This window comes from Rhinoderma darwinii, chromosome 5 (genome assembly GCF_050947455.1).
Source record: "Rhinoderma darwinii isolate aRhiDar2 chromosome 5, aRhiDar2.hap1, whole genome shotgun sequence".
Lineage (NCBI taxonomy): Eukaryota > Metazoa > Chordata > Amphibia > Anura > Rhinodermatidae > Rhinoderma > Rhinoderma darwinii.
The window spans coordinates 94,197,710-94,225,656 of NC_134691.1; the positions used below are offsets into that span (position 1 = coordinate 94,197,710).

General features: G+C 43.0%; 1 protein-coding gene across 2 annotated transcripts in view; it reads left to right on the forward strand.

Moving 5' to 3' along the window:
• CCDC178 (coiled-coil domain containing 178) overlaps positions 1-27,947 on the forward strand; it is a 425,544-nt gene that overhangs the window by 127,478 nt on the left and 270,119 nt on the right. For both annotated transcript variants that reach the window (XM_075826302.1, XM_075826301.1), the window contains exons 16-17: positions 6,775-6,920; positions 7,983-8,142. In XM_075826302.1, the coding sequence (XP_075682417.1) occupies positions 6,775-6,920; positions 7,983-8,142 (306 nt within the window). The remainder of the gene's footprint in view (positions 1-6,774; positions 6,921-7,982; positions 8,143-27,947) is intronic.

Sequence of the window (27,947 nt, forward strand, 5' to 3'; positions counted from 1 at the left end):
TGCAAAGGTCAAACTCTAACATATTATATCTGACTCTCACGAGTAATCTGCCATTTCTAGTCAGTTGCCTTGGATGTATATAGTGGTTTTCCTTCTCTTGCTTGACGTAGTCTATTAGGTCCATAGCCTTAAGAGAGGGTAAAATAAAAAGCAAAATTGATATTGGGGTCACTGGAGAGACTGCTGTTCCTTTCACTTGCCAAACTAGTGAGGATTGCTTCAGGGCTTTAGGAAAACGACAGAGAAAATCAATAAAGAAAGAAAAAGATTTCACATATAATTGAAATTGCTTGCTTATTACACTTTTGCTCAGCAGATGGCACCTTCTTGTAAATGATGGGTAATCTCAGTCAGTCTATTAGTTACAAGATTGTATCAGCTGCAAGACAGAATTATTTGTAACATCTTCAGACTACACTATTAATGTGTCAGTAAAATACAGGGAGCCGTTCTCATATAAAAGCCATTCAGTTTAATTCTAAAAAGTAGTATTTTGAAATCCAGATCATTACTGCCTGTCATAAGCATGTTTTAGGTGTAACATCACAGTAGATGTCAAGTCTTAGCACTGGAAATATAAATCAAGCAAAACATAGAATTTTCAAAAGTTATATAAAGAGACACCACATAATAACTTTTTCTTTTAAATGCTTTATTTCAAGATTTTCATATCAAGGTCCACAATATATAATAGAAAATCGGACCAACATGCCCATACAAGCAAATAATTGACCAGTACAACAAAAAGAAAATTAAGAACATAGGCATAGTTATCATAGCAAACAATAATAAGGCATTTCAGGTACTGACAGCTTTAAGTATAGACAATGTAGCGTTAAAAGCAGTGTTGTTATAAAAGGGTCCATCAAGGAGGTCCCTCACAGGATTCATAGCACATCGATAAACAAAGTGAAACAATGTTTCAAAACCAACTTCCCTCTTTAATCACTCGTACCTAATGTATCAGAGGAGGCACACCATGCACCCAAGATCTTTGATGGAGTGACCATGTACCCTCCGCTTCAAGGATCCCCAGTAAGCAGGTCTTGGGGTCTAAGACAATGGGAGCATCCAAAACTGAGTTAATGGCACGTATCACCTCAGTCCAGAACCTGTGCACCAGAGGGCATTCTCATATAAGGTGCCAAAAATCGGCGCGATCAACCGCGCAGCTATGGCATTGGGAGGAAGGTAGACAATCCGCTTTAAAATACGGATATATTCACACAGGCTGGATACACACATGATGTTTTGATGCAGTTTCTTTTGCTAAAGTCTGAAGTGATCCAAAATAAAGGAAAGGAGAAACTCCAGGAACAATATTGGCTGGATATATAGCTGAGATAAATGATTGGTGGCGGCAGGGGACATCAACAGGTGAGAACCCAACACCTCACCCCAGAGGCGTAGCTAGGTTCTCCAGCACCCAGGGCAAAGATTCAATTTGGCGCCCCCCCCCCCCCGAACCTCTTTCCCGACATCTCCTTCCCCCTCACCATGTTTGTTTTCTCCAATCAATGAAGTGTCATTTTTTTTTCCACATTTTTTTTTATGTAACTCGAGCATAAAACCATTTGTACATTTTACAAGCGATGTAGTTCTTTATACAGCACAAGTACAAAGCTCAATATATATACACAGTACCAGAACCAAGCTCCGTACATAAATACAACACCAAATACAGCTCAATTCAGTGCAACCCCTGCCGTATAGGTTTGCACTAAATTGTATACAGCTCCCAGCATGGCCCAAACAATGGTAAGGATATGCTGGGAGATGCAGTTTCACTAAAAAATTTCATACCATCCATCATGTCGCTGCAGATCATACAGTACAGTTTAGGGGCAGAATAAACATTTACATTAAAGGTAACCTGTCACCAGCATTCCACCTATTAAAACAGTAATACCTGGTGGTAGTGGGTGAAAAATAATTTCTATATAATCTATAATTGTCTTCTTAGTCGGCTCTGTAGCTTTAGTATTCGTTTTTTTTGTGTTCCCACCCCATATGCTAATGAGCATAAAAGTCATAGCTTAGTTTGAAAAGAGTCAAATCTTTGTTTGAAAAGAGTCATTTCTTCATTCCTCAAGTCTTTCCAAGTTTACCCCGTCTCCTTACTTTTGATTGACAGCACCTCGCCTTCCCACAGCACACAAAATACCGCGCTTGTGCATTGATGTCCTCTTCAGGTGTGTGCGCACAAAGGGACACCGGATTATTATGATAAAAAGCGCAAAATGCTTGCAGACTGTTATTTACAGTTGGAGGAGGAGTTTAGGAGAGGGGATAACGATAATGAACTTTTGATAGCAGCGGCCAGTGAGGGATAAGTAAAGTTCAATGGGTGAAGTGCTCGTGACAGGTTCCCTTTAAGTGACTCAACGGTGACGTCTCAGATTCTAGTTGTTCTTTTTCTCTTTTCTTCTCCATCCGGTCCAGACCTCTATGACGACTTCTCCCGGCTACAGCCCATTTCTGCAGTTTGCCACGCAGATGTCTTCAGCTTCCCACTTTTCAAACATTTCTGCACCTATGAACGAAGTTAAAGTTCTCATGGTGCCAGACACTGTGCCCATAAATATAATAGCACCATACACTGCACCTCTAATTATAAAAGCACCATACACTGTGTCCCACACAAACACCGTGCCCCCTCTAGATAGTGCCCCCCATGGAGCCCCTGTAGATAGTGCCCCACATAGAGCCGCCTGTAGATAGTGACCCCCATATAGCCCCTGTAGATAGTGCCCACATACAGCAACCTGTATATGGTGCCCCACATATAGCCACCCCTGTAGATAGTGCCCACATATAGCCCCCTGTAGATAGTGCCCCACATATAGCTCCCCCTGTCGATAGTGCTCCACATATAGCCCACCCCTGTAGATATTGCTCCACATATAGCCCACCCCTGTATATAGATCCCCTATAGATAGTGCTCCCCATATAGCCCACCCCTGTATATATAGTGTGCAACATATAGCACACCACTGTAGATAGTGCCCTACATAGATCCCCCTGTAGTTAGTGACCCCCAATAGAGCCCCTGTAGATAGTGCCTGCCCACATATAGCCCCCCTGTAGATAGCGCCCTACATATAGTCCCTCTGAAAATAGTACCCCACATATAGCCCCCTGTAAATAGTGCCCCACATGTAGCCCCTTGTAGATAGTGCCCCACATATAGCCCACTCCTGTATATAATGCCCCACATATAGCCCACCCCTGTAGATAGTGGCCCACATATAGCACTGTCCTGTCAATCAATTCTTCGCAGGTACAATTATATTGCAGGAGGGGGTGGCAGTGTCTGGTTTCAGTGGCGCCACCACCCCCTCAGAGAGGCAGCAGGGTGCCATCATGGACGGTGCAGCCCTGGCGCCCCCACCACCTTCCCTCTTAGTTGTGCCCAGGGGGACATGCCCCGTCTGAGCCCCCCTAGCTACGCCTTTGTCTCACCTCACTCATCATCTGATAAGGATGGGATGTGCTGTAGCCAGCTTAATTTGGCTGGTCGAGGGCACCGGTCATGAAATTTAGAGAGTAGCTCCTTATAGATTTGGGAGGTGCTTGTTAAGGGTGTCTGTGAGGTGAAGCCTGATACAAGGGATGCAGATTTCACGGGACCATCAGAATAATTAGGAAACTGAGATTGCAGGGCGTGACTCAACTGAAGGAACCTGTAAAAAGCCTGATTCTGAATCATATATCTAGCTTGTAATTGAACAAAAGATAACCAAATATTGTCAGTAATCAGATGTCCTAAGCGCAATACACCCCTCTCCCTCCAAAACCCCCTTCCTTGAAATTCCTGCAGTTCCCGCATCCACATAATAAATATACACAGCACTGAATAGTCCTCATACAGTGCCATGTAAGATGTTACCTGCTATATAAACAAAGGAAAATAATGATCAAATGTTTTTATTCTTTTTACATATCTTTTTATTTTACACTTTCCCTTAACTTTGATAAAAAATAAACAGGGGACATTGGAGAGTGGACTAAAAAGAAAGGATTGGTGTGGGAGAGGGTGTCTTTACACATTGCGAGCGTAGTTAGATCCAAGTATTGAGCACACCGGTCTTTCTGATTATTAACACTAATAGCACATCCTGGAGTGCCAGGATCTGTGCCTTCACCTCATATGTAAGGTTTATCCAATAAAGTGTCAACCATTTAGATGAGGCCTAGCAATAGTTTGAAGAAAGTCATAAAACAGTTGAGTCTCATTATTATGACCACCTCGTACTTTCGATGACGGCAGCGCGTAGCCCGTGTAGGAAGTGATGTGTTGTGGACTGGATGGTGGGTATATAAGGTATGCGATAGGCTGTATAAACACATATCACTCGTTGTTACCATGGGAAAAAGTGGCGATTTATCAAACTTGCAAAAAGGGATGATTATTGGCTTTCGAACCAAGGGTAGCAGTATTTCTCAAACAGCACAGTTTGTGAACTGTTTGTGTGCTGCTGTGGTGAAAGTGTATTGTGAGTGGACAAATGACACCATTGGCAATAATCGACGTGGATACTGCAGAGCACTACGTGCCATTGATGTAAGAGGTGGACGTCGGCTACGAAGGTGCGCGAGGGCCGAACAACACCTTATAGTGGAGCAGCTCACCATGAAAATCAACCTGGGGGCTACCATACGTGTGCCTAAAACAGCAGTTCAGCAAACCCTACTGCATATGGGGCTCCGAAGCAGACAGATGGTCGCTGCTCCTATGCTAACAAAGGTGCTTCGGAAAAAAGGCTTAAATTTGCACAGCAGTATCAGAATTGGACCACTGATGATTGGCAAAGGGTTGCATTCTCCGATGAGTCACATTTTCTGCTTCATCGAATAGATGGACTTTGGTGTGTCAGGTGAGTAACATCAGAGAACAACCACACTGCAACCATTGCTGGAAGAACATAGGCTAGTGGCGGCAGCGTTAAGGTCTGGGGAATTTTTTCATGGCATTCTCTGGGCCGGCTCATTCATGTGGAAGGCACTCTGAACCAATCTGGGTATGAATCCTTCGAGGCAGATCACGTCCATCCATACATGCTGTTTGTCTTCCTTGGGGCAGATGGAATCTTCCAGCAAGACAATGCGAGATGTCACACGGCTAGAAATGTCCGACAGTGGTTGGAAGAGCATGACCAAGACTTCCAAGTACTTTCCTGACCCCCTAATTCGCCAGACTTGAACCCAATTGAGCATATGTGGGACCACCTCGATTGTCTGTTCGCTCTATGGATCCTCCCCCACGCACCCTCCAGCATATGTGGCATGCACTTTTTCAGCATGGCTCCTCATACCTGAGAGAACCTACCAGCACCTTATTGAGTCACTCCCAGCCTGTCTAGTTATGGTCAGTGCTGCACATGGCGGTTACTCTGGATATTAGCTGGTGGTCATATTAATGTGACTCCACTGTGTATATTCCATTCAAGAGCCTTAAGTTATTAGATGCTGCAGATTTTTTGCAGAACTTCCTCTTTTTTTCTTTTTAACCTTTTTAATAGAACAAGTTAGAAAAGGTAAGAAAATTAGTAAGAGAAAGGAAGGGAACTTAACACAAGTGTATGACTAAGGTGGGTAAAGATAAAGTCATTGGCTTAGCCACATTAACCGAACCAGTAGGGTTCAAACCTCATGTCTTTGCAGGGGAGAGGGTAGTTCTGTATGTTTCTGTGTGTTATACAGTCTTTTTTCCAGCGACATTGTCAATACAATAAAACAGAATGTGGGGAAAGAGCTTTAAGCCTGAAATGGCAGACTACTATAAATCCTTGTGGGCTTCATAACAGCAGTGGCGTTTATATTATGTCATAGCTACAAGACTTCCAGTCGTGGCTATTCTTGTCTCCTGGGCAGACACTAAAACATTCACTAAGGCTCTGGTCACATCTGCGTTGGGGTCCCGTTCTGACGTTCCATCGGAGGTTTCCGTCAGAACGGGACCCTGAGCAGACACAAACTGACACCAACACTAAAACATTCACTAAGGCTCAGTTCACATCTGCGTTGGGATCCCGTTCTGACGTTCCCGTCGGAGGTTTCCATCAGAACGGGACCCTGAGCACAAACTGACACCTACTACGCTATTGCTTCTGGCAAAACGACTGATCCGGTGCACAAAAGAGACAAACGGAAACAGGGGCACCTGCTCCGGCTCCGTCACCATTGAAATCAATGGTGATGGAGAGGGAAACCTCTGGTTTCCGTCGGTGTCAGTTTGTGTCTGCTCAGAGTCCCGTTCTGACGGAAGCCTCCGACAGAACGTCAGAATGGTACCCCAATACAGAGCCTAACACATTTTTATCCTGAACTTTATACAAGATATTTACAGTGGTAACACATAATTCTAAACATAAGTTCATGTACAAGGTCAGAAAGTACAGATAAAATATAAAAAGGCAAGAACCCCATGATAACTGGTACTTTGTTTTGGATACTTATTAGGAAACTGCATATAAACAATTAACTGATGTAAGGAATGTTCTCGTAATATCCTGCAAGTCTGCTAAAGGAAGTGTTCCTGATATATAGAGTGATTTATTTATACGTTCAGTGTATATGTCCGTTTTCCCCAGCGTATGCACCAAACATGAAACAATGAGCAAACTCTATAGTCTTACTTATGTAAATCCTGGCATCTATTGAACAGACCCTCGGTGAAACTTACAGAGATTTAAGGGAGTATATGTTCACAATGGATGTCTCATACATATTCATGGGTAGAAATAAATATTTTCACTGTTTTTAAACTTTCAGGAAAATATATCTGTGGTTTCTGAACAATTAAAAAATACGATTGAACATACAGAAAACTTTCAGAAATCAACTCGAGACTTCATACAATATGGAAATATAATTGGAAATGCCATAAAATCAACAGAGAATGCAATTGCAATGTTACAGTAAGTGATCTGTGTTTTATGTCTTTTTAAAGTGCTCATTTTTATGTATGACTTTTTGATTTTTGTCTGCACAGTTATTCCCTGACCTGACATGGAAAGTTAAAAGGAAACTCAATAATAAATATGACCCATGGTTATCTGGGTTTAGAAAAAAAGGAATGATTTTTGTTTTATCGAGAAATAGCACCATGTATGTCCATTGGCTGTGTCTGGTATTGCAGTTCATCCCCTTTCAAGTGAAATTTAAGAAACTGCCACACACAGCCCGTAGAAAGATGTAGTTCTGTTTCTTAAAAAAACACAAACCCTTTTTCCTATCCGTAAAAGTAACCAGAATGTGAAAAAAGAATAAACTTTTTTAACAACAATTCTGCTGTTCTTAAAAAAAAATAAACTGAGCTGTCACAACTCCGTCCTTTTGTTAGTCTTGCTTGCTACACCGTCAACTATAAATTCGTATGTACAACTTCAGAAATGTGAAAAAGATATTTCTAGACATTTCTGCAGTAAAAACATGTCTCTAAATTAAGACTACCTTCCACCCCCACTCATTACAGTAGTTCTTGTAAGCGGTCCTTACTTACTGAATTTAACTAAATTAGGCAAATACACAGAGTACTACATACGTTATCATTTATTTTAAGGGGTTTTCCACCACTTGCCATGATTGGGACCCCAGTAAACACTAAAAGGATTGAACTTCAAAGCCCCAGCTCAGCTGTAGTTAAGGGAGACCAGCTTTTTCCATAGACTATAATGGGCAGACCTGGGGTCTCATGTAAAGCCAAGCGCGGCCGATGAGTGCTGAAGGAGTTCGATAGTTGGAAAAGCTATGGAGTCACAGCCATCGGCCTCCATCAATCATAAATTAATGGCAAAGTCTATTAATATGTCATAAAAGTAAATGGTGGAAAAACAAGTTTACACCAGAATTATTATCCTGCCACATGTCTATAGCTTTAAATATTAAAAACAAGGTTCTTTAAATGGCAATCATACTGCAGAATGTAAACCATATATTTATGGGAATAGTTCTAATATTGCATTTGCTTTTGTAAAAAGACAGAGTTATAATCTACAAGAACTGAAGCTGAAGGATTTAAAGGATACATCTGGACATTTTGCACAAGAAATAGAGATGTACACACAACGCATGAAGACAGAAGATGAGGATAATAATGTAGAGCTGCAGATAAGACAGAAGATGCAGAAACAAAGTTCAGTAAGTAATGTATTATCATTGTTTATTTTATAGCGCTATTAATGAATGATATGAGCAAACAGGAGATAAACTTGTTCACATTGTTTGTCAGCCTGCGGGATCTTTTGCATGTTCCTGAAAAAAGTCTTATTGAAATCCTGCGGAGAACACGGGTTAATTTCATACTGATCTGTTCCATTTTAGCAGGTGAACGGCTAGGGGCAGGGCTTAGAAAAAAAGGTGAGGTTTAATGATCCCTGTGCCCTACTGCAGACAGGGCAGATGGAAGAGGCTCCTGCTGCAGCCATATGTCTTACAGCCATACTCAGGATTGACACAATATGAGACAAAATATGATCAGAAGAGAGGAGGAGATTAAGAGAGGAATTACTGGGATATTTTAAACATTTTTTTGTGAACTTTCTAATTTAGAGATCCTTTAATGTGCAGGGCACTATCCCTATAATATGCAGAGGGATTTAAGTATATAACATATGAACATGTGATAAAAACAGGTAAGTATAATAAGCATGAGCTTACTGAGTGACAAACTGGTACAGAAGGTGAAAGGGCTTACAGTGCACAATATAACTCTCCGTGCACATCATGGCTTTTGGCCTAGGTTTAAGGTATACGTCAGGAATAGCTTACGATGTGTATGTTACACGTAGGCTTTGACGATGCCTTAACATTAGCATCCATCACCATGACCCTGTTCGTGGCATATCAGTTGAATGGATACCATTATAATCTATGCCACTATTAGGGTATGTTCACATGAACAAAAAGAAGTGGCTATTACGAAGCTGTTTTCAAGGCGTTTTTGAAGCTGAAAATCAAGCCTTTTTTTAATTTTAAATTTATTTTGAGGCATTTTTTGAAGCGTTTTTTTTTTGTAGTGTTAATGGGAAATCAGCTCCAAAGACATCTCAAGAAGTGACATGCTACTTATTTTTGCAAGTTTTTTTTTTTAATTCAGCAGCGTAAAAATACGCCTCATGTGATCAGCACAGTGTATTTCCCATTGAAATCATTTGAAAACTGCAGACTTATTTCAAGTGTATTTTCGAGCGTAATACAAGCCTTTTACGCTCCAAAATAAGCCTTAAAATAAGCTGTGTGTACATACCCTTAGGCCACTTGTTTAACAAATACGTCGCCCATAGAATATAATGGTATCCGTTTAAAGTTTACATAATGAAAAGCTATTGAAAAGCTTATGATGTATACGTTAAATGTACACTTGTGACCTTTGCCATACAGTGGTATACGTCGCCAAAGGGCTCCAATGTTAAAAAAAAAACATATACTATGCAATACAGTATATGACTACTACACTATTCCATCCTCCAATAGAAAAAGTAAGTTGACAAATACCAGCCCAAAGGAGGCCAAAAGGACACTCTTTTGGCCTCTGTTGGGCTAATGGCGCCCCATGGACACACTTAGGGCATGCCCCCACGTGGCGGATTTCCTCCGCAACTGTCCGCATCAATGCCGCACCTAATCCGGGTTGCGGATTACGGCTGCGGATCTGCCCAAAATGTGCAGTAAATTGATGCGGACTAGCTGCTGCGGACTGCGGAAAAAGTGCTTCCCTTCTCTCTATCAGTGCAGGATAGAGAGAAGGGACAGCACTTTCCCTAGTGAAAGTAAAAGAATTTCATACTTACCGGCCGTTGTCTTGGTGACGCGTCTCTCTTTCGGCATCCAGCCCGACCTCCCTGGATGACGCGGCAGTCCATGTGACCGCTGCAGCCTGTGATTGGCTGCAGCCGTCACTTAGACTGAAACGTCATCCTGGGAAGCCGGACTGGAGACAGAAGCAGGGAGTTCTCGGTAAGTATGAACTTCTATTTTTTTACAGGTTGTTGTATATTGGGATCGGTAGTCACTGTCCAGGGTGCAGAAACAGTTACTGCCGATCGCTTAACTCTTTCAGCACCCTGGACAGTGACTATTTACTGACGTCTCCTAGCAACGCTCCCGTAATTTCGGGAGCCCCATTGACTTCCTCAGTCTGGCTGTAGACCTAGAAATACATAGGTCCAGCCAGAATGAAGAAATGTCATGTCAAAAAAGCAAGACGCATCCGCAGCACACATAACATGTGCATGACAGCTGCGGACTTCATTGCGGAATTTAGAATCTCCATTGAAGTCAATGGAGAAATTCCGCCATGAGTCCGCAACCAGTCCGCCACTGCTCCGCAACAGACAGAGCATGCTGCGGACACCAAATTCCGCTCCGCAGCCTATGCTCCGCAGCGGAATTTTACACATCGTCTAAACTAACACTTCTAAATTTAAGTGGAAGTCAATGGAGAAACGGCTCCGCTGCGGATTAACGCTGCGGAGTGTCCGCAGCGGAATTCAAGTGAAATTCCGCCACGTGTGAACCCAGCCTTAGCGTGTCGGTTGGGAGCTTTCCCGACAAACGCTAAATGTAGGGCAAAAACGTGATGTGCACAGAGCCTAATATTTGCAGTTCAGGGTGTCACATAATTACCAAGTCTATCCCGTACTTCACACAGTACGTGGGCAAACAAATTAGTTTTTAGAGCGTAGATTTGCTGGTTTGCGTCCATTCAGCCATACAGTGGGCACTAATGTTATTCCATAAGAGTTTTATTTAAATTTATCCAAAATAAGTTCTATGGTGTTAAGGCCAGGACTTTGTGAGTTTGTTAAACAGATTCTGCAAAATAAAGTGAAAGTTGATAATTGTAGATGCAATAAATGACTACAGTCTGCCTGTAGCAGTTTGAAGCATTATTTTGATGATGTGTGTCTGACTACTGACTCCAGTGTCTGTAGTCAGAGAGGTCAGGGAGCAGCTTGAGTTTTGAAGGACTGTAGCTGCCGTGCCAATGGATACAAATAACAATTTCTGACACCAAACATATTTGACAATGTGTTTATGTTAGAGAATTTCCTAATACTAATTGAAGATTGTAACTTTAAAGCAAAATTGTCAACAGTGGAGGTCAGTTCCTTTTTTTTGAGGTTGGAACAAATGGCTTTCGCTATATCAGTACTTTGACGTTCGCTTTGTAGAACTGGTTGCTGAACTTGATTTACTAGCATATGTCCACGCACATGTTAAACTACTGCAATATATTAATAATTATGCATTCTATTTTCTGACCATGCAATTTAAATGAGGTGGAACTGTTATTTTAATGCTATTATTTCCCATTCTCTCCACACTATTATTTACATTTTCTACATGCTATAATTTTGTCTTCATTTTCTTAATAATATGCATGTTACGAGTTAGCTTTTTAATTTTGGCAGTGAACAGTAATGCATTTTTACATAAAAAAAGAAAAATATGTCATGCATTTCCTTAGAATGTATGTATTAGGAACATATTTAGGATAGAGCTACATAAAGTGTTTGTCCCCCAACTGTTGCAATTGCAGTTCACACGGATTCATTCTATAGGAATACGATAAGTGAATTAACTGTCAGTTTTTCATGGCCGTTTTGCATCAGTGTGTCTCCAAATTTTCAGGGCCTGTTCACATCACCGTTCATTTCCGTTCCGGGGTTCCGTCTGAGGTTTCCGTCGGGTGAACCCCGCAACCGAAATTTCAGTCACCATTGATCTTAATGGTGACGGAAACATCCCTAATGCTTTCCGTTCGTCACCATTCCGGCAGGTTTCCGGTTTTCTGACGGAATCAATAGCGCAGTCGACTCCGCTATTGACTGCCCTACATACTCACCGCTGCAGCGCCGCCCCTAGTCTTCAGGTGTGGTCTCTCGTCTGCTCGGTATCTTCAAAGGCGGAGTGATGACGTCATCGTGTCGCCTTCGCCGAACCCGTGAAGAATAGAGACTACACCTAAAGAGGACGGCGCTGCATCGGTGAGTATGCTACCCGATGTAGATGATGCCACACACCTCCCTGTATATGCCACACAGCCTCCCTGCGAAGGCGACACGATTACACTCACTGTTGCAGCTCGTCTTCACGTGTGGTCTCTCGCAGAACCTGTAAAGACGAGAGACCACACGTGAAGAGATCGGCGCTGCATCGGTGAGTGTGTGTTATCGAGCCGCCGATAGCCAGCACTACTAGTTCCCTTGCCAATCCCCATGTCACAGATCCTTTTTTAACGGTTGTTACATGTATTGACAGCCGTTAAAAACTGATCCATTGACTTCTATGGGGGCCGTCTGGCTGTGAAAACGGGCAAAAATAGGACATGTCCTATTTTTTGACTGCCATTATTCGCGGGCCGTTAAAAAAACGGACGTGAATACACCCATAGAACATCAGTGTTCTGAAAACGGCCTTGTGACGGCCGTTCAAAGAACGGCCATCACACGGACGTTTTTCCCTGTCGTGTGAATAAGGCCTTAGGGTGTAATCACATTTTTTGCCATGCGGTCGAAAACCGTACTAAAAATGCAGTTAGCACAGAAACCGTGGCAAATCGTGGTAAAAACTGACCATGTGAATACGCCCTTATAGTGAACACAGACTAATTACTGTAAGGCCTAATTCACACGAGCGTATTTCACGTCCGTGTTACGCGCGTGAAAATAACGCACGTCACACGGTCCTATGCAAGTCAATGGGGCCATTCAGACATTCAGTGTTTTTCACGCAGCGTGTGTATGCTGCTTGAAACTCACTGCATGTCCTATACTTGTGCGTTTTTTGTGCATCACGCACATATTGAAGTTAAATGGGTGCCTGAAAATCACGGACAGCACACGGACGAACATCCTTCAGTTTATTTTGCTGACGTAAAAAAAGCATGAAATACGGATGACATACGCATGTAAAAAACGCTGACAAGCACCATACACGGATGTCACACGAACTGCAACTCAGGAAAAACACTGCGTTTTTTACGCGCGCAAAAAGGACAAGTTCGTGTGAATAAGACCTAATGGTCAGTAAAATGAAATGAAACATCAGGGCACCACTGAATAAACAAATAAGCTAGAAATGGCCCACAAAACTATACACAGACCCAAAAATTTGGACACCCAAAAAAATTGCTTGCCCACAATAAATATAATTATAATCATCAAAAAATTTAAAGTTATGAACACCTTTCCATTATTGTTTTTATTTTTAAATTGCATGTATTATGTAAACGATTTTGTTTACATAAATCAGTTTTTTGTTTATTACTTTGTTATCTGTTTTTTCACCGTATTTGTTCTGTTTTGTTTGAAGAATTAACAATTACATTTTTTGCTGTTTCTGTAATGTTGCTGAAATATGGATGATACACAGACATGAACTCTGCAAAAATGGAATATTCGTTTTTAAAATCAACCCGTTCACTTCTATGTGCTAAAAAAGGTACAAATACAGATCCGTTGGAACATGCTGTGTGCGGAAAAAAACCGGCATGCACATAAAAAAACCATATAAAAACAGAAATGTGAATAAAACCATTTACGTTTATTTGCACCGTTTATACAATGAAAAAAAAACAAAACAAAAAAACAGAACCAATATGGATCTGATGTACGGAAGTGTAAATGAGCCCTTAGAGGCTTACCTGAAAAGTTGTAAATTCCCCCCGAACAGGGCTATACAATAATGGGAAATATAAAATACAAAAAAAAGTATTAATGTATACATAATAGGGGGCTAAACAAAAGAAAAAAAAATCAAACATGCCCTCATGACCCTAAGAGGATCTGAACTCACAAACATAAATATTTATTAAGTATATGTTGGAATAATTGTATATAAGTTTAATCAATAATATATATAATAATATAAAGATATTATGAATCTGTATGGGTGGATATCTGCAGCTATAGCTAATGTTTAAACCCCTCAATAAATAGTAATGCAGTATAAAGAAAGCACATGAAATCAAAGAGCACAACGGTGAAAATAGAAAAGATGCAAATCCAGATCAAGTTGTTCAAGCATAGATATGAAGTGATTTTTTTTTTCTCTCTTTGTTCAGTTGTGGTCATTAGTGAATCCTCAGACTGTGCAGGATAGTGGCAGACTTGGAGAGAAAGCAAATTCAAAGAGGACCTAAGAGTTTTAAGAATACATTGACATGCTTTTACTGGCAACAATTTTGGGGAAAAAAGTCACTGTACTCTATAACTAAGTTCTTGCTTTGCTGTATCCAACATTTGGGCCCAAGAATTATGTGGCTGGTGCAGTGTGCAGAGTCCCTGTATGTGGCACACAGAGTCCCTAAGGGTATTTAATATGGCTACATAGGCACTCTGTGTTTCCATATTACTGTATGCGATGAAGCTATGAGGAAAAACCTGTGTGTGTCATTGTATAACATTAGTGGCACACAAAGGCCCAGTATGGGGCCTGTCACGATCTGGGGGTATGTGGACCCACTAGGCTGCTCTGCCGTAGCGGAGTGGCAGCTGGCCAAACAACAGTCTATATAAAAGTCTATGCAAAGTCCTAACACAAGAGTACCTGAAAGAGTCCAGACAGTAGCAGAGACTTTGGCACGGATGGAGCTTGACGTGGCGGATGATGCCAGACGTGGCGGATGATACCAGATGTGGCAGATGACACACTTGACTACAACTAAAGGCTCAGGAAACCGATACAGGATATGGGAAACAGAATACGGGAACACTGGTAGCAGGAAACAACTAAGGGACCGTTTGCAATACGAACATGGGTAGACAACAAATCTCAGGCAACGAGTGAAAGGACGGAGTACTTTTTATAGTGCAGGGTTATTTAGGGATTGGTTAGGGAACTTTTTGTATGCGCGCATGCTGGCCCTTTAAGGCCGGGGACAAGGGCGCGCGCACTTTAGAAGTCAGTCCAAGACAGGATGTCCACGTAAACTGGCGTTTCTGAGGAGGGAGATGCTGGCAGGAGGCCAGGAGTCTGCGGTCAAGTGCCCTATCACCTACATAAGGAGATCGGTGCTGTAATGTAGGTGACAGCAGTGCTTTTTATTTAGAAAAGCAATCTATTTTCACCACGCTATGAGCGATTTCAGCTTTATGCTAATTACTTTGACCATGTGGGCGTTGTAAAGAGGAGTGTATGACGCTGACCAATCAGCGTCATACACTTCTCTCCATTCATGTATTCAGCACATAGTGATCCTGAGTTGTTCACTATGTGCTGTTACATACACACACATTAACGTTACAGAAGTGTCTTGACAGTGAATAGACATTCCTTCCAGCCAGGAAGCGATGTCTATTCACAATCCCGACACTTCGGTAATGTTTATGTGGTACTTACAGCAGAGCAAGCGTAATCTCGCGAGATCACGCTCCAAATGACAGTTTACAGCGAGATTATGCTTTGCTGTGCTGTAAGTCCCACACAAACGTTAGCGAAGTGCAGGGATTGTGAATAGACATCCTGTCCTGGCTGGAAGGAATGTCTATTCACTGTCAAATGTAGAGAGTTACCACAGCACGGAACAGCCAGGTTCAGGGGCTTATTTACATATTGGGCGCCAAATATAACGGCACCGATATGTAAATAACAGAGGAAGTTAGAAAAATGATTTCAAGTGAGACAGTGTTTGTGCAGCCATGCCTATTACATGCTGCACTCAGCTGCTCATGTATGGGCAGGAGAAAGGTTCTCTTTAAAGTTACCCCCTTCAACTTTAGTTCTACTAGTACCAGTCTGTTCTTTCACATCCTCACGGCGTCAAAATGCATTATAGCGTTACTCTAGAAGTGGACTGCATTACGCCTGTTCATGCTTGGCAGCTGGGGACCTAGTAAAGGCCCCCAGGCCTGCCATGGCTATATACCTATTAGGGCTTATTCAGATGAACGTATAATACATCCGTGCAACGCGCGTGATTTTCACGCGCCTCGCACGGAACTATGTTAGTCAATGGGACCGTTCAGAATATCGGTGATTTTCACGCAGTGTGTGTCCGCTGCGTAAAACTCACGACATGTCCTCTATTTGCCCCTATTTCGCGCATCATGCACCCATTGAAGTCAATGGGTGCGTTAAAACCGCGCACGGCACACGGAAGCACTTCCGTGTGCCACGCGTGATGCGCGCTACAGTAGTCCAAACTATGAATGAAAACAGAAAAGCACCACGTGCTTACAAACAGAGTGTCATAATGATGGCGGCTGCGCGAAAATCACGCAGCCACTCATCATATGCTGCTGACACACGGAGCTGTTATGGACCTGTTGCGCGGGCAAAATGCACACGCTCGTTAGACTGTGCCAGAGGAATGTCCTAATAGATTGCCTGTCAGTTTTAATGCTATGTATACCAAAGCATTATATAAGCGTACAAAGGATCTCATAGTAAAGTCCCCTAGTGGGACTCCTAAAATTATTAATTTATGTCATATAAAAATAATGAAAAAACTGTGCACAGTAAAAAAAACTTTTTTTTCCATAAAAAGGGGTTTTATTTAGTAAAAGTGTAAAAAAAATACACATATATGGTATCGCCATGATCGTAATGTCCGGCACAATGAAGTTAACACATTATTTAAACAACAAGGTGAACAGTACAAGGAAAAAATGCAAAAAACAATGGCAACATTTATTTTTTCTATCCCCGTTTCCCAATAAATTTAATAAAAGTTAATCAATAAGTCCCATGTATCCAAAAATGGTACCAATGAAAATAACATCTTTCAAAAAACAAGTCCACATATGGCTATATAAACGTAAAAATAAAAAAGTAATGGCTGTTGAATTGGGATGATGCAAAAACAAATAATTTTCTTTTAAAAATGTTTTTATTGTGCAAAAGTAGTAAAACATAAAAAAAACTATACATATTTGGTATCGCCATAATCGTATCGACCAAAAGATTAAATTTAAAATGCAAAAAATAATAGCAGAATTGCTTTTTTTCCATTTCCCCCTCAAATAAAAGTTAATAACAGTTAAGCCTTATTCACACGAACGTGTTATACGTCTGTGATACGCGCGTGATTTTCACGCACGTCGCACGGACCTTTGTTAGTGAATAGGGCCATTCAGACTTTCAGTGATTTTCACACAGCGTATGTGCGCTGCGTAAAACTCACGACATGTCCTATACTTGCCAGTGTTTCGCGCAGCACGCACCCATTGAAGTCAATGGGTGCGTGCAAATCGCACACGGCACACGGAAGCACTTCCGGGAAAAGCGCGTGATTCCCGCTACAGCTGGTAAAGAAGAGAAGGGAAACCTAAAATCCCCTCCTTCTTTACTGTGTCGTCACATAAAAAGGAAGTGTCATAATGATGCCGGCTGCGTGAAAATCACGCAGCCGCGCACCATATGTGATGCCACACGGACCTTTTGCGTGCGCAAAACGCAGCGTTTATTCCACGCGCAATACGCACACGTTCGTGTGAATAATGCCTAAATCAATAAACTTTGAAGTAATATATACCTCAAAATTGTGCCATTGAAAAATGCAACTTATCCCGCAAAAAAACAAGACCTCGCACAGCTACGTTGACGGGAAAATAAAAAATGCATGGCTCTTTGAATGTGACGATGAATAAACTGAAAAAATAAGAAGGAAAATAAAAGTGGAACATAGAATCAACTGATCGCCTAGTCAAGGACAGGCTTACACTCGCTATTTCAGTCAGGGAAAGTTTATGCGACCACTATGCAAACACCAATATAACCAATAATACCATCATATAGTGATCGTAAAGTGGTCAGTTACCAGTTCTACACAGGTGGTCTAACTGTACAAGAAAACTGATCAGACGCAGTCACAGGCAAAATACATAACAATTTTGGGCCTGTTCACATCAGCATTAGGTTCCATTGATGGGTTCGATCAGACTTTTTCGTCAGAGGAACCCATCAACGGAAAGGCAAACTGAAACCATAGCTTTCCGTTAGCATTACTATTGATTTCAATGGGAATGCTTTCGTTGCTAATGGTTTCGGTTTGTCTCGGTTCCGTAAGGTTTCCAGTTTTTTGGTGGAAACAATACCAACAGGCAATAATGCTTTGGTATATTGAGCAGTATATAAGAGATCAAAAGAAAAAAAATTGGCTCAGTTGTTTTGATGGGGGCCATTGTCCCATTGCCCCCTGCTAAATCCGCTTCTCGTTGGTGGTCCACTGACCGGCCATACGAGCAGCCCAACGGGAATCTGCCCGGTAGGGCAGTTTACCAGCCCTGGCCTGTCTAATAAGATTCCTATTTCTGAGCAGTACATAAAGTGAAGTTTAAGCTGTTAGTTTAATTATATAGAATCATTTATTTTATAATCTGCCTCTGAAATGGCCATATTTAGAGGACAGCTGGACACTACGATCCAGTACGGAACCCAGGCCCGACCCCCTTTTTGGAGAAATACGCATATGGATGTTGTGCTCCCAGCAAAACACCACCAGGTCAGCGCGACTGATCACCTAATTGTTTTTACTTCCTTTACCGGTTGATGCACTATGTGCGCTTTGTGTACTTTTTCTTCCCCTGTTCTTAAATGTCCGTCTTACTACAACTTCAATAAATGAATGACATGTTTGTCAGCACCTAAGGAAAAGTAGGTTTATTATCTCGATACGGGAACGGATCTCGTCGACACTTATTTTTGGATCACTATATAAGTCACTTTCTCAGTCTCCGCATTTTCTTTTTGGGTCGTCTTTACCATTTGAGGACAGATTAAAAACTGTCGGACAAATGATGTCGCATCTACAATATAATTACAATAAACCCTTTGCTTGCACACACTGAACTAATGTGAAAGCGGAAATAAAAGAAATGTCGCGAAAACATACCAGGCACATCAGTATCTTTTCTCCCGTGGGCTGTGTGCTTTCAGTACACCCTGTTCAAGTTTTCATTTTGTTGTAATCTCCTCAAAAGCGAAACGCAAAAAAAGAATGAGGTGGCCTATTTATATTCATTAAAGTGCTATCATCACCTAGTGAGCTTCCAGCCTTACAGCTGTAGGTACACAGGCAAATACCGAGGTACTGAGCTAGCGCAGACAAAATGTCTGCGACTTACAGTTGGATTACGATGATCTCTTTATTAGGCTCCAGTGGCTTTGTTTGGGACTCATGGGTTGATTTCGGAGGTATATTTTCGTCACACTATACGACATAAACATTATTTTACTTATGGTTGGTTCTATCTGCGTTGCTCTTAAAATATCTTTTGTGCAAGATATGCTTCATTTTCATTTTATTTCCTTGGACAAAGATGCCTTTCCCGGTATGCTTGAGAAGAAATAAAGACAAGGAAAGCAATTACTACCATTTTGGATCATTGAGCCATCATGCTGTGCTCTGTCAGCACTGCCTGCGTTTTCCTGTAGGCATGTACGCTACGTTATGATAATCCTGTTGTAACCAGTGGTGATTATTATTGGCATGGCTGTAAAGTGTACAGGGATCTAATAAAGTAAAACCTAGGCATGACCTAATTGGGTCAGGCGTCTCTTGGACGTTATAAAACATCATTTGAGTTTACTTTGGGTTTTTTCTTATGCAAGTTGTTTATACATTTGACAATTGAATTAGTTGTTTTCGTACATATAACATTACATTAGTATAATGCTAAAAAAATCTGAATAGTTTTTTATTCCTTAGAGCATTCAAGTGTGCAAATTCATCACTGTAGGTACAGTGTATTATTGATGACTTTAGCTCTTACTTACTACTAGCCTGGCAAGGGACAAAACTTGGATTTACTGATGGGATGGAGAATTTTTAGGTTAGTGGCAGGAAAGAATAAAAAAAATGACAAAAAAGGTCTTTGTAAGAGCTCATTGTAAAGCAATAAAAATTTATAAAAACATGGGATAAAGTATCCAGCTATTGTTAACTTATTGAGATATCTTTTATAGCCACTAATACATGATGCGTATTAAGTGTGGATTTGCCGGGTATATTATATGTGTATATTAGGCCGAGTTCACATTTAGCATTAATACTGCGGATTTTCCTCACCATGATACAGTAGCAGCAGAGTGGATGAGATTTGAACTGCTCATAAATCGACCTGCGGTGCGTTTTTTTTAATCCGCAGCATGTCAATTTATACTGGGGATTCACAGATTTTCTGTCGTGGGTTTTCCGTATTGAGTTCAATTGGGAAATTGGGGAGGTAAAACCCGCAACAAATAGCAGGTGTTTTGCGATTTTTGCAGCAGAAAAGCAAAAATCGCAAGTAGGAAAAAAAAATAATCTCATACTTACCCAGAACTCTTTGCTCCAGCGTCTAACCTGGCCTCCAGGAATGACGATTCATCCCATGTGACTTCTGCAGCCAATCACAGGCTGGAGCGGTCACATGGGATAAAACTTCATCCTAGGAGGCCTGGCTGCAGGACGTCAGAGGGACACATCGTTATGGGTAAGTATGTTTTGGGTTTTTTTACGTACTATTTTCCACAGAGGTTATTCCGGCTGAAAAACTGTATCACAATTTGGTGTGGGTCTTCGGCCGGAATACCCTGCGGCGTTCAGGGCTGTGTGCTTTTATGCAGCGTATTTGCCCTGTGTGAACATACCCTTAAAAGTAAAAGAAAAAAAAGTATGTAAAAAAAAATGCATCAAAATCCGCTTCTTAAAATCCACACAAGTTTCTACGACAAAATATAAAATCCACACCTAAAAAGGCATAAAGCGTAATACTAAGTTATATATAATACTAACTATTCCGGTTATAACAAATTATTACCTATCCACTGGTAACTGCTAGCCGCAAGACCGCTGGGTCCACCCATGATTCTGGTGTTCGGTGTAGGATCCCAGCGTTCGGACCCCACTAATCTAGCAGTTATCATTTATCCAGTGGATAAGGGATTATTTGTTATAACCGAAATACCCCTTTAAAACCTTACAGACCTAGTATTGCTTGTGGGAGAGAGTTTGCTCAAATTGTATCCAGTCTAGGCACTCATCTGTGAGTTTTACGACTCCTTCCTACAGTGTTTTCCGACTGCATCTGCTGTTTTAATGATTTTTTTTTTACATTAGTTTTTAGTAGCATTTTATGGGTATGTTCACACGCAAACTCAAAAACGTCTGAAAATACAGAGCTGTTTTCAAGAGATTTTCGCTGAGTTTTGTTACGCCCTTTCTTGGAGCGGTTTTCAATAGAGTCTTTGAAAAACAGCTCCAAAAACGTCCTAAGAAGTGACCTGCACTTCTTTTTCGCGGCCGGTTTTTTACGCGTCCGTTTTTCAAAATGGGCGCGTAAAAAAACGGCCCGTCGGAACAGAACGCAGTTTTTACCATTGAAGTCAATGGGCAGATTCTGTTTCCAATTTCTTACGGCCCGAAAAACGGCCGAAAATAGGCTGTGTGAACATACCCTAAGGCCTTATTCACACAAGCGTATTTCATGTCCGTGTTACACGCGTGAAAACAACGCACGTCACACGGACCTATGCAAGTCAATGGGGCCATTCAGACATTCCGTGTTTTTCACGCAGCATGTCCTATACTTGTGCGTTCTTTGCGCATCATGCACCCATTGGAATCACAGACAGCATTTTTCACGCAAGAGTTGCAAATGACATGTAAATGAGTTCGAAAAGTTCTAGAAACAGGCAGAAACCAGGAAGTTCTTTTTGAGCTGGTTTTAGCATTGGGAGTTTGCAGGATAGAACTGCAGCCATGCCACGCTCTTTTGACGTTCAAAAATTAATCTGTCTGGTTCAAGAGAGGCCTGAACTCTGGGACAGTCGGAGTGAAGACTACCATGACCGGATGAAAAAGGATGTTGCGTGGAACGACATAGGGAAAACCTTTTTTCCCCAGCAGTGGAGTAAAAGCACAACTGGTGAAAGAAAAAAAATTGGTAAGTACATATTGTTTTTGGAGTCAAATAACCCTGTTTGTACAGTGTGTCCCCGTGCTAACAAGTCCTAATTCACAAGCGTAGTATGTGTCACTGTTGAATTTGCTGGTGTTAGTTCTGGCCCTTTTTTTAAAATATTTTAATGTTTTTAAAGGCTTATTTGTGTGGCTTTAAAAAAGGCATTACAACACAGTTTTTTTAAGCTCTTTCAGTTGATGATGTGAAGACAAGATGGTGAAGCACCAGAGATCAATTTCGCCGCTAATATGGTGCGAAAAGGGAAAAGTGAAAAAGAGAAGATCTATGTACACGAAACAGCTAATGTTTTTGAAAGACATCTTGGAGATGAGGCCGTAAGTTTTCAAATGATTAATTATTGTAATGTCTGTTTTTGCGTCTCATACTGTCATTAGGTTCTTTGCCCCTTTTTAGAATCCTAAAATTTTATATTTTTATATATTTTATATTTCAATTCTAGAACCTCTGACAATATGGCTGATTCTGAAGAGGAGGATGGGCAGGAACAGTCGCAGACAGTAGAGCAAATGTCTACCCTACTGCCAAGTACACCAGAGCCCAGAATGGATGAACCGGTGGCACAGTCATGCTCCCAAAGACATGTGGCACATGATGAAAATGTTCAAAGCCAACCTACAGGCAGGAGGCATCGGAGAGACATCCCTTCTGCAGCTAGCCAGGTGGACTCGCGTGTCCTTGAGTATCTGAGGCGCAGCGCCCAGGAGGACTGTTGTGACGCGTTCGGCCACACTATTGCCCCTTTATTACGAAAGGTGCCTGAGGACCGGCTCATGCGAGTACAGGCGGCAATAATCACTTTTGATTGAAAGTGGCATCCTACCAAACAATACACGCCACTGCTTAAACGCTATCGAGCAGTGGCGTAGATTTCCAGAGAACGCCATTGGTTCCACCGCACCATCCCATGCTGCTTCCCATCTTGGGACCCAGTCTCCAAGGCTGCATCCGTATAGGCCTATGTCCACACGAATGTCTCCTGGTCCATATTTTACAAGGGAAAGACATTTCCAGACCAGTAGAGAGCTGTCCTCCGCAACCTAGCCATGTGTTCCACAGTCAGCATCAGCACCACTATTCTGTGGCTGAACATCCACATCAGGACCGAGGAGAGCACACTGGTGCTGAACCGTACACTTCTGCATCCTCGCCCCACCATTTTAAAACCTGTAAATGGCATAATGTGGGGACCAGGTTTGTCCAGTTTTCGACGTCTGCTTTGGATTTTTATGTTCACATCATGTTGATGTTTGTTATTTGTTTTGTTATTAACATTTGTTTTATTTTTTTTTGATAAGGGAAAAAAAACAAACACAAGATAAAGCTCGAATTCGTTGGTGACAATGAGTGTGTCTCTTATTTTTCACATGCTTCTTTAATGTTTTAAATACATGATGGTCTTTAATTATTTAAGATGGTTTTTAAAACAAAACATTGCGAAACAACATAAATGAGGTATTAGTTCATCTCTTGGTGTTTGACATTAATGATATCACAAGTAATGCAGGCCTTGCTGTGCTGTAATCTTTTTAGCACAAACTTCATCTATCATTGTAAATTAACAGTGCTTATTGCGATGATAAATGCAATCCAAGACTGTTTTGCAGCAAAAAATTATGTGCAAACACCAAAAAAAAATTAGCTTGTAACCCACGTCAAAGGTCGTCTTGTATTGCGAGTCCCTACACTACAACCCAAAAAACAAGACATATATTAAATCAAAACATTCTGCATTATCCTCCCCAAAGAAATGTGCCACCCTAAATACAATCATGCTGCCATGGAACCGCTCCAACAGGGCTTACAAAATATTCTGTAAACGTTTTGCGAACTCGGAGTCCAGATGTTTGGGCCCTCCCTTGAGGATTTTGTGGAACAATGCCTGGTGTGCTTGGCATGGTTTCAATAAAATCAGCATCAAATGTAGCATCATCTATGCGTGTAAAATTATGCGAAACTACATAGGCTTGAATGACGCGAGTAACATTATCCGGATTCATTTGCATCGTTGACAGAAATACCCTCCACTTGTTGGACATAATGCCAAAGGCACATTCCACAAATCTTCGTGCTCTGCTTAGCCGATAATTGAAGATGCGCCTTCGATCATCCAAGCCCCTTCGAGGAAATGGACACATTACACGTGTTGTCAGGCCAAAACCCTCATCTGCCACAATTGCATATGGATTCGGTGGTTCGCTTGAGACAGGGAGTATGCAAGGTTCAGGTACACCAAGCTGGTTGCTCATAAGCCGTTGACCCATTCTGGATGCCCTAAATATGCGCGCATCAGCACAGCTACCATACGACCCAATGTCTACTATTGTAAAACAGTATTTACTGTCAGCCAAGGCCAACAAAACGATTGACAAAAAATGCTTGTAATTAAAGTATCTGGAGCCGGAGTTCTTCACACGAATGTGCTTCCCGTCTAGAGCACTAATACAATTAGGAAATTGGGTGACATTTAAAAATGCTTTAGAAATCGACATCCACTGTTATGGCGTGGGATGAGGCATCACCGTGTCCTTTAAACTCTGCCAGATCACTAGACAGGTGGATTTGACAATGTAGGAAATGGTGGACACTCCAAGAAGAAACTCAAAATGTAAGGAATGGTAAATATTTCCCGTCGCAAGAAATCTAAATGACCCCAAAAAAAATACAGGGGTGTGGCTTTGGCATAGCGGGGTGAGGACGCACTTCTCGGGAGCTCCGGACTCACCGCACAGAAAATCGCCCAAGAGGGATCACTTACGTGACCTTAGCATACGATGTCGAAGGGGAGAAGTCGCAAGAGCCTCGCGGTCACTCCTGGCACCTCGTCAATTGGCAGGTACCTTCGTTCCACGCTGGACGGAACCTCGCCGCGGTGCTCCTCCATTCCTCCTTCAGGCCGCAGCCAAACCCCGCTGCCACATGGGCACTCGCCGCCCTCCTGCTCCTCCGGACCGGCGAGTACCAACAGCCGCTCCCGGGTTCCCGGATCTGTCATTGCGACGCTGGAGATAGGTCAGTGCACAGAGGACTCCCGGGGTCGGCTCCTCCGGCCCTGGTAGAGGACTCCCCCCTCCCCCTCCAGCCCCAGTCAGTACCTAGACCGGGTGAGGACCCCATGGCCCCGCCAGGCAGGGCGGTCCCGGCGCCATCTTTTCTTGCTGCCCCGCGGTAGTCTCCCCCGCCGGACTGGATGCAGCTGAGTCAGGGGACGCCTGCAATATTAAGGGGGCCGCTCACTCCGTCATCGGGGTCGGGGAAACTCCAGTCAGCCCCTTCTCCGGATCCCCGGCTCTCAATGGAACGGACCCTGGCGGAACTTTGGGAAATGGTGAGGGTGCTGCCCACCAAATCCGATCTGGATCTGCGCCTCTCCCAGCTGGAGGAGAAGCATGACAAGACCATTGGCGCTGTTTCACAGGAGGTACACGCTTTGACCGCAAGGGTGGAGACATTGGAGCGCCAGAACTCCATATCCTCCATGGACATCTCGTTCCTTTCCCAGACCCTGGCCACTCAAGCTACGCAAATGCGAGACTTTTCCTTACACCTGGACGATGTAGAAAACGGGGAGACGGAACAACTTGAAACTGAGAGGTATATCGGAATCTGTCCCCCCAGATGGCCTATATGATGCAGTGACGCATATCTTTAATAAGCTCCTGGACAGACCACGTGATATGGCCATTGAGATGGAAAGGGTGCACAGGCTAGCGGGCCCACGGGTTAGAGATGGTAACTGCCCACGGGACGTCATATGTAGAGTACATTTCTATAAACAAAAAGAGGACATTGCACGGAGAGCTTGGGTGAAGGGGGCCGTTCCCTTCAATGGTTCCGAGATTACCATATTGCTGGATGTCTCCAGACTGACCCTTTACATGTGCAGGACTGTCCGACCCTTGCTGGAGGCGACCAAAGCGGCGGGAGCTACCTACAGATGGGGCCACCCCTTCCACATCATACTTTTCAGACAGGGGCAATCGTTTGCAGTACGGTCTCCGGATGACCTAGAGGAGGCCTTCCGGTTTTTGGAGATCTCCCCAGTACGGCTGCCGGATTGGACAGAGCCCCTAGCACCGCTCTTTATCAGAGGAGGCCCATATCCTGATTTTGTGCACCCAATCCTGCCTCGCCCTGGAGTCGGGCCAGCCGAGCTCCGGACCTCAGGGCGGCGATCCCCACGCAGATACTGATCTACTACATCCTTCTTGTGTAGCCTAATGCCCTGGGGCACAGGCTATGGTTTGAACGTTATTTGCACTTACCTCGTTTTTTCGCAGGGTTCTTCAAGAGATGCAGAGGACAGCATTGATGGTGTTCTTGAATGGGACATTATGTACAGTATGCTGGTCTGGGGGTTGCTCCAGTGGGGGATTTACAACTGTTTAGTCAAACGGGGGAGGGGAGGTTTCCACTGTAGTTAACCGGGTGAGTCCGGGGTTTCATTGAGCTCAATTTGAGATTGCTAGTCTATTGTTGTAATTTTTGAGGAACTGTTTCTGTCGCATCGCTGCCATTCTTCGTACCCCATTAGGGTTCCGTGTTGCTGTGTCACGGTCAGAAGGTATTTTTCTTTCTGAGGACGACATAGCACACAACGAGTTGTTGAGGGGTTTTGTACTCCGCTATTAGAGGAACTGTTTTGTTCCGCAGCTCCGGTACTTCTATCCCTGTAAGGGGGCTTTTCTTTTTCTATCTTTCTTCCCCTTCCCACCTCTGTCTTCTCCTCTATCTCCTATTATGACTGACATGACCATTGTCTCCCTGAATGCACAGGGTCTAAATATCCCGGAAAAGAGGTCCTCCATTCTCCGTCTTCTCTGGAAGAAAAAAGCGCAAGTCACATTTCTACAGGAGACCCACTTTCGGGCTGACTGCATACCGAAACTCACGGATTCCCATTATACGGAGGGGTATCATAGTGTGTCCCCTGAGTCCAAGACTAAGGGGACTAAGAGGCCAGCTCACCGTCGTATACGTTGGCTGTTGCATGAGCACCAACTAGTCGATACGTGGCGGCTCCTGCATCCCTTGACCAAAGACTACACATTCTTTTCGGCTCCCCACAACTTATATTCCAGAATAGACTACTTTTTTCTACGCCATTCATATCTTCCCAGCCTCACATCAGCCTCCATAGACGATATCACATTCTCTGACCATGCTCTTATAACTCTTACCCTCTCTCTCCCAATGGTCCACCCTCGCTCCTGGCAGTGGCGCTTGAATGAATCACTCTTGCAGGATTCTACGGTGGTCTCAGACATTCGCAGAGACCTCGTGGAGTACTTTGCCACAAATGCTTCGCTGGGGGTTGACCCGTTTTGCATTTGGGAGGCGCATAAATGTGTAGTGCGTGGTTCCTTCATTCGTATTGGTTCCAAACTAAAGAAGGAGCGGATGGCACACCTCCTGGACCTCTTGTCCTGTATACATAGATTGGAACAGTCCCATAAGGTCTCCCAGGACCGGGTTGTGGGGGCGGAGCTGGGGCAGCTGAGAGTGCAGGTTCGTTTGCTCTGTCTTTCCAAGGCTAGGGCCTCCTTAGTTAAATGCAGATGGCACTTTTACGAATTCAGTAATAAACCTGGTAGGACCCTGGTGCGGGCACTTAGGAAAACACGTTCTCGCACCTATGTCCCCCATGTTTAAACCTCTCACAATAGGCGCCTGCAGCTCCCACACGACATCTCAGAGGCCTTCCGTGCCTATTACCACTCTCTTTATAATCTTCCTCTGGCCCCTTCTGCGGATGGAGGGAGCCACTTGGAGAGGATTGAGACGTATCTCCGGTCCTCAGGGATGAAATGTATCCCCCAGGAGGCTATTGCTGCCCTGGAGGCTCCTATTTCATTGGAGGAGTTGTCATGGGCATTGAAGGACTCGCCTGCGGGGAATGCACCGGGCCCGGATGGACTACCTTTACAATACTATAAGGCCTGAAAAAACCAGAGAGGATCCAGCGATAGTGATGTCAAAAATAGGAAAAACTAAATTTCCACTTTATTGAATACAAGCTGTCAAAGCTTGAAATAG